The following is an 8,065-nucleotide window of genomic DNA, read 5'->3' on the forward strand; positions in this document are numbered from 1 at the left end:
CTAAAATTCTTCTTGACCAACCCTAGTTACATGTGCTAGTCGACTTTTCTTGAGCAATTCATTTACCTTTAGATGGACCCTTGGAGTGAGCTTCTGCTCCCATCTTTCATCTACATCTTTCCGTGTACACAACATTTCTGCATGTTTTATTCTTAACCCTTCCAACAATTCAATGGGAGGCTTGTAGCGATGCTCCTCTATCCAATCGTTAAACGACACAACAAAATTGTTTGTGAGGTGTTCAACCTTTGTTCTTGTGTCAAACTTGCTCAAAGTCCAATGGCCAAAGTCTATATTTGACAACCACTCATGTGCCTCCATATTGAATTGCTTTATCATGACCATTATATGCTTAAAATTGTCAAAATTTGCTGTCTCAAGTGCTGCCCAAAACATGCCTCTAAGTTGTGATGTACCAAACTTTTTTATCATGTTGTTCTCGACATGAAAACAACAATAATGATGTTCTGCATTTGGGATGGCTGCCACAGCCTCAATCAAACCCTACAAACAACAAAAATAAACTTTGAAATAAGCACAAAAATCAACTTTGAAGTATGTGAATGTAAATCCAAATATAGGTGAAGATATTACACTAACCTTTTGTCTATCACTCATGATACACCATGGCTGACCATTGGTCGTTTCCCCAATTTCTCTGATTAATTGCTTTAAAATCCAACGCCAACTTTCTGTATTTTCAGCTTCCACGATTGCATAAGCAAGAGGGTAAAAGTGGAGGTTTGCATCAACCTCTACAGCAACAAAGAAGATGACCTTGTATGGCCCTTTCAAATGGCAACCATCTAAGCCAAAAAATGGTCGGCATCCAGCTAAGAACCCACTTTTGAACCCTTCATAACATATGAAAATACGCTTGAACTGTGGCTGCATTGTTCCTTCTTCCTCACTCATGATTGACACCAGCTGGCTCTGTACAATAGTAGAACTTCTGGGATTAGTGTTATGAACCATAACAGCATATCGTCTTAAATTTGCATAAGACTGTACATAACCACCTCCCACATCTCCTCTTGCTTTCTGTCTAGCTTTCCATAGTTGTTTGTTAGTGGCTTCAATGCCAAAATTGTCTTTCAACTCATCCCTCATTTTTTGCAAACTCAAATCAGGTGTTCTTGCAAAACTCTTCAAAAGCTTCTTTGCAATCCAGCCTGATGTTGCTATCCTATTCTTCACTACACACTGACATTTGTGCTCTGGATTATATGTTTTGATGATAAATTTTCTTTTATCAGGCGATAAGGATGCATGGATCCTCCATGAGCATCCTTCTGCTCGACAAGTTGAAGTCACTCTGGTTCTAGCATGCTTCACTTTTCGCAACTCAAATCCTTCCTGAATAGCAAAATCTTTCAACACATCCCAAAAGTGCTTGTGGTCCCTGAATTTTTTCCACAACCTAAGCATTATCTTCCCATTCCTGTAAATTGGCTCAACCTCTGAAACTGGCATTTCAGAGTTTGGATCAACCTCTTTTTTTGAACATTGCGCTCTTTTGCAACCAATGTGACCATCCTCATCACTATAATATAAGTCATCTTTGTTAGCTTCATCACACTCCATGTCCAAGTCACTATCAGATGTGTCTTCTTCTTTTCTCGAACTGTCAAGACTTCCTTTTCTCCACTCCATGTCCAAGTCACTATCATCTATTGGACTTGACAGATGCTCAGTATTGGAATCAATAGGGTCATTTGGAATTTTAGAAGCCCTTTGGGTAGCATATTTGTGCCTCCTCATCCTACACCTTGTAGATGGTGCACCAGATACAAATTGTTATCCCCGTTTCCAGCCGTGGGCCCAGGACCGCTTTCCAGGCCAACGAGCCGGGCAATTGAGGGTGGGCCCAGCCCAGGCCCGTTTGGCAATGAGTATAATGGATATCGACAGCCCAATTCTAGGCGGGGCTCGGAGGGTGTCCAAGGAATATTTTCTGGGATGGTCATCCGGGAGACGGTACGACTGGCTGGGGGTAATAGTCGGGATCGACGTGAATGGTCCCGAAGCCTGGTAAACGATCTGGGCTCCTGGTAGATGGTCTGGGGCCACGGTAAATGGTACAGGGCCTCGACGAACGGAGAGGGACTTGGGTAAATGAACCCGAGTCGGGTCCTCAAGGTTTGCCGGATAAAGCATCTGTTACCTTGACTTTGCCCCATGAAGCGAGGGAGTTGTCCCCATGTTTTTCCTATAGAAAAGGACACCTTGGGATTGTATGCTGCTGGTTCAGACTTGTGCTGCCACTGCTTTGAACTGATCTTGTCCCCTGAATCTGCCTCGTAACTCGAGATGCCCAGACCAAAGTTCTAATTTTTCGGATGATAGATATGGTTTGGGCTGGCCCAATGGGCTCAGGTTAATGTTTTTCTTTTATGTTTAAAATCTTCTATATTGGGCATCCAATAGAGAAGGCAATATTATTTATACCTCTATTGGGCCCGGGTCAGCCCGGCCCATGCCCAGTGTGCCTATGAACCTATAAATACATGTAACAGAGCACTGAAGAAGGGACCTCTTTTAGCGTGTATACAATTACTCTGCTGAAACTAAGAGAAAACTCCATTGTTATAGATTCTCTAAGCTCTAATACAACTGTCTCGTGGACTAAGGATCATTAACGCCCCAACCACGTAAAAATCTTGCTTATAACTTCTAAACCCTTTCTCTTTAATCTCTCTTATCTATTATTATTGTAGTTTCCAAAAAACTCGGTAAACATTTTAGTGCTTTCATTGAGAGCCTGAGAAAGCTAGCGTTGACATCAAATCTCTACAACTATGGTGAATACAAGACATACCACTTTTGACCCTACTAACCCAGAACATGGCAATGGAGAGCCACTGCCCACCCAACCTCTTCCTCAAAGTCCACCTAAAGATACTCCTCATCGGATGTCCTAGCCCGACGAGTCGCAGAACTACGAAGGTGGGATGGAGTACGAGGAGGACTATTACGAGGAAGAGGAGGGGAATGAGGAGGAGTACCACGATGAAGCTGAGGATCCCGAGATCCTAGGAGGAGTGGACCCCAACGAGGAGGATCTGGAAGTGACTAGACTGAGGCAGCAAGTCCTGGACCAGGAAGCCAAGATTGCTGAGCAGGCGGAGGCATCTCGGCGGATGTAAGAGTCCCTCTAAGCCTTGCAGGCTTTCATAGCCGCGCAAGGTCCGGCGACCAATTCCTCAGCTGGCCCGCCTCCGCGAGAGCAACAACCCGCTCTGCATGCCAGAACCGGAGCCCCTGAAGATGCAAGGCTGGTCCCTCCTCCGGGACAGGCTCATAAGAAAGGCCTAGGAAACCCAGACCGAGAGAAAAAGAAGGTCGGGGCAAACACCCAGGGGAAAAACCCCCCCATCCAGAGAGCCGGGACCCATCCCCGGCGACTCCCTAGGACAGAGAAGGTGCAATCCGTCCCAGGACAGGGCCGCCTGACCAATCCACAGGGGACGCGGCCGCAGGGTACCAGGCCCCGGTATGCCCCAGGGCAAGTCGGACAGAAAAGGTCTTTGAAACCTAGCGCTTTAGTGAACAAAAATAGTCGGGAACGCCCGTATAGCGAAGAGCATCACGCCCTCAGTTCTGGGGACGACACGTCCTGGGTGGAATTGCACGATGGGCTGAACGCTCGGAAGGAACGGCCCCATAAGGAAAAGATCCACCCCCGAGGTGGCGACCTTAGGAACAACATCAACGATAGGAGGAACAAGAGGGTTCCCCTAGAGGATGGCATGGCCAGGCAGCTCATGGAGCAGCTGGGCGCCTTGAAAAAAGTCATGGACCGCTTGGTCCACAAACAGGAAGGAGCGGACACTGACTCCAACGAGGAGGACAAAGAGCCCTGTGCGAGGAACATTCTGGATGCTGTGCTCCCCAAGGGATTCAAGATGCCGAGTCTCACTGCCTACACCGGGAACACTGACCCCAGGGATCATCTGTCCTAGTACAACCGACTTATGACTGTGGCCCATGTTAGTGATGACGGCAAGTGCCTCTGTTTTTCGATCACTCTAGGAGGCCCCACAGAGGAGTGGTGGAAGAGACTCAAGCCAGGATCCATCCAATCCTGGTTAGGGCTACAGTCGGCGTTTTGCAAACAGTTTGTGGCCACCATGAGAATGGACATGCAAATCAGTGCCCTCGCCAACCTTAAACAGCTCCCCGCGGAGACACTGAGGGCCTACATCCAGTGTTTCACCGAAGAGGCCTCCAAGACCAAGGTGGACGATGGGCAGCGCCTGGTGGCATTGCAATCCGTGATCCAGGCCGGGTCCCCCCTCTGGTATGACATGCAGCGTAGCAAGGCGGCTACCCTAGAGGAATTCATAAGGAGGGCCCAGGGATTCATCAACTAGGAGGAGGCACAAATCCAGGCGTTTAGGTGGCAGCCCAAGGCCCAGGTGTTCCCGGGATACGGGGTACAGTTCCCGGCACAGCCCTACGTCACTCCCCCGATTGCCTCAGGATCGGCGGCTACGCCTGGGGTGACCTTCACCACGCCAATAGTGTACGGTCCTACCTCTTCGGGATGTGCCCCAGATTAATCTACCCCTTTTTCCAGATATGGGGTTGCACCAATCGGGTACAGCGCCGCCCCCGTCGGGGCCCAACAGTCCCAGGAAGGGGGAATTGAGGCGAGTGTAAACCCCTCCCAAGGGAAGAGGTCCGGCAAGGGCCAAAATCGGTTTGAGCCGGCTAAGAAAGGAAAGAGGGGCTACAAGCCCCAGTATTCGGAGTACACCAACTTGGTGGACACCAGGGAAAACATCTTCATGTCCACAGAAAGGGCGGTTCACTACCGGAAGCCTACCCCCATGTTCAAAGGAGGGAGGAATCTGAGAGATACCAACAAACAGTGCGCTTACCATAAGGATGTGGGCCACACGACTGAAGAGTGCTAACAGCTCAAAGATGAGATCGAGAATTTGATCAAGCTGGGGCATCTCCACTAGTGGGCCAGGATGCCCGTGGGAGTCTCGGGCCTGTCAGCAGTCCCAGGACAACCTATGGTCCCGGGTGCGCCTAGAGCATATCCGCCTCAGGGAGGATATGCAAAGGTTCCGGTGGCACTAGCCCCTCAGGGGTTCCCCGTTGTGTAAGCACCCGGACCTGGAGTGCCTTATCCATCCGGGACGGCACCCCCCTGTGTGGACGCCCATGTGGGCACCATTTCGGGCGGGCCTCACGTGGGAGGGCCGTCCAGGAATGATAAAAAAATGCTACATTAGCGAGCTCAACCATGATCAGGAGGTGTGCGCTCTGGTCCAGGCCCCGGCTCAGCGCCCAAAGCTGATGAACCTCCCTATTACCTTCACGGAGGACGACGCCCGTAACGTCCATTTCCCGCATCATGACCCTCTGGTCATAGACACCCAGATCGCCAATAAGCTGGTGTCCCGGGTGCTGGTGGACGAAGGAATCTCCGTCAACATCTTGTTCAAGCCCACCTTTGCTACACTTGGCTTGACCGAAGCAGATCTGGCATCATGCCCAACCCAAATCTACGACTTCAACGGGGACGCAATACTCCCCATGGGAAAAATCCAGTTGCCCGTAACATTGGGGAGCGAGTTGCAGCACTCATTCAAGTTCTGCACGTTCATAGCAGTGGATTGCCCCACTTCTTACAATGTCATTTTCGGCTGGCCCGCATTAGTCGAGTTCGGGGAGATCACCTCCATCCATCATCTTTGCATGAAATTCCCTTGCGATAATGGAGGGGTGGGAACAGTCCGGGGAGATCAAAAGAGCACCCGAAAATGTTACCACGTGTCCACCCGACCAATCTACATGGTCCGGGAGGAACCCTATGATGAAGTCGTTGGCCCGTTTCCTTCTACCCCGGCTGGAAGAATGGTTCGGGAGGAGGACGAGTTGGACCCATGGATAGGGGACAACCGCGTCCTAGAACCCATGGACAAGATTGAGGAGGTGTGCATTAGTGACACCGATTCGACCAGGGTAGTCCAAGTCGGGAAAAATCTGCCAGCAGAGGTCCGAGCCGCCATCATCGCCTAAGTAAAGAAGAACCAAGATATCCTAGCCTAGTCTCATTTGGATATGACAAGGATCGACCCTAACACCATCTACCATGCATTGAACATCGACCCAGATGCGACCCTGGTCCAGCAACAATGAAGGCCCTTGGGAACGGAGAGGGCTGAGGCCCTCAAGCTGGAAGTCGAAAAGCTGTCGTCGATCAACTTCATCTAGGAAGCTGTATACCCCGTATGGCTGGCCAACCCAGTTCTGGTGCCAAAGCCAAACGAGACTTGGAGGATGTGCATCGATTTTACGGATCTCAACAAGGCTTGCCCTAAAGATTGCTTCCCGCTTCCCCGGATCGATCAGATGGTGGATGCGACATCCGGGTACGAGATCTTAAGTTTCATGGACGCTTACTTCGGCTACAATCATATTTCTGTGCATGTAGCAGACTAGGAGCATACCAGTTTCCAAACCGACAAAGGGATATACTGCTACATCGTCATGCCCTTCGGGCTCAAAAACACTGGAGCCACCTATCAGAGGCTCGTCAACCGAATGTTCCGGGCCCAGCTGGGGCGAACCATGGAAGTCTACATTGACGACATACTCGTCAAATGCAAAACCTCTGGGAAACATTCTGACGACCTGGCCGAAGCCTTCGCGGTCATTTGAAAATATGGGACGAAACTGAATCCCAAGAAGTGCACTTTCGGTGTGGCCTCCGGGAAGTTCTTGGGGTTCATAGTGAACTTTCACGGAAAAGAAGCCAATCCGAACAAGAACAAGGCATTGATTGAAATGCCCTCTCCCTAGAAGCATAAAGACGTGCAAAGTCTGACCTGACAGATAGCCACCCTAAGCCGTTTCATCTCTAAGGCCACAGACAAGTGCATCCCATTCTTCAATGTTCTTCGGGGAAGCCAACGTTTCCAATGGTCAGTCGAGTGTGAAGAAGCTTTTCAAAAAAAGAAAGATCACCTGGCCCGAGCATCAATATTGGCGAAACCGGTGGATGGGGAGCCTCTATATCTCTATTTGGCCGTGACCAAGCACGCGATCAGCGCTGCAGTAGTGCGGGAGGAGGAAAAATCCCAGCTTCCGTTGCACTACGTGAGCAAAAGGTTGTTGGAGGCCGAGTCATGATATCCATTGATTGAAAAGTTAACATTTTGTCTGCTGATGGCATCCCGGAAACTCCGGCCTTACTTCCAGGCCCACACCATAAATTTTTTGACCAACCACCCCTTGCGGCAAGTGTTGCAGAAACTTAAGTCATCAGGAAGACTCTTAAAGTGGGCTATAGAACTAAGTCAATTCAATATAGCCTACGTTCCTAGAGTCTCAATCAAGGGGCAAGACCTAGCCGACTTCATCGTGGAATGTTCCAGGATCACCGAGGGGGACGATCCCGCAGACCCCTCAGGGCTGGTATGGAAGGTGTTCGTGGATGGGTCCTCGAATGAAAATGGAGCCGGGGCTGGAATCATCCTAGTGTCGCTGCAAGGACACCAGTTGCAAAACGCCCTACATTTCCACTTCAAGGCGTCAAATAACGAGGCCGTGCATGAGGCCATGCTGGCCGGGTTGCGTCTGGCCCGAGAAGTGGGGGCCTCAAACTTGGAGATCTATAGCGATGCCCAGCTGGTTGTTAAACAAGTCTCGGGATAATATCAAACCAAAGGGGAGAGAATGATGGCTTACGTAACTCAGACAAGAGAAATGCTGCAAACGTTCAAGAGGCATTCTATCCGCCAGATCCCCAGAGAAAAAAATGTGTTCGCGGACACACTAGAAAAATTAGCCACCGATGCTGAAGCGGAGCTGTCTGGACTGGTCCTTGTTAACCATCTCCCCATGCCAAGCATTCGAGTCTCCGTGATCAACGCCGTTGATCACTCTGTGTCTTGGATGAGGCCCCTTATCCACTATCTGACAACTGGCGGGGTGCCAGCAGACAAGGCCGCAGCTAGGAAGCTTCAGTACCAAGTCCACAGATACGTCATGATGGACGGAAAGCTCTACCGTAGGGGGTTGTCCATGCCATACCTCAGATGCGTGT

At 50.0% G+C, this 8,065-nt stretch overlaps 1 protein-coding gene across 1 annotated transcript; it reads right to left on the reverse strand.

The window, feature by feature from the left end:
- LOC133792440 (uncharacterized) lies at positions 1–1,761 on the reverse strand. The gene is made up of 2 exons (XM_062230346.1): positions 601–1,761; positions 1–504 (listed from the first exon to the last, which is right to left on the reverse strand). The coding sequence occupies exons 1-2, from the start codon at positions 1,759–1,761 to the stop codon at positions 1–3; spliced, it is 1,665 nt and encodes a 554-aa protein (XP_062086330.1).
- Between the last annotated feature and the right edge of the window lie 6,304 nt (positions 1,762–8,065).

This window comes from Humulus lupulus, chromosome 7 (assembly GCF_963169125.1).
Source record: "Humulus lupulus chromosome 7, drHumLupu1.1, whole genome shotgun sequence".
NCBI classification, from domain to species: domain Eukaryota; kingdom Viridiplantae; phylum Streptophyta; class Magnoliopsida; order Rosales; family Cannabaceae; genus Humulus; species Humulus lupulus.

What these genes read in the sequence shown, in the direction of transcription:
- LOC133792440 (XM_062230346.1), bottom strand. Translation starts at nt 1,761, where the DNA reads ATGAGGAGGCACAAATATGCTACCCAAAGGGCTTCTAAAATTCCAAAT. An exon ending in TCATGAGTGATAGACAAAAG is followed by an intron (nt 505 to 600) that starts GTTAGTGTAATA and finishes TGTTGTTTGTAG; the next exon opens with GGTTTGATTGAGGCTGTGGC.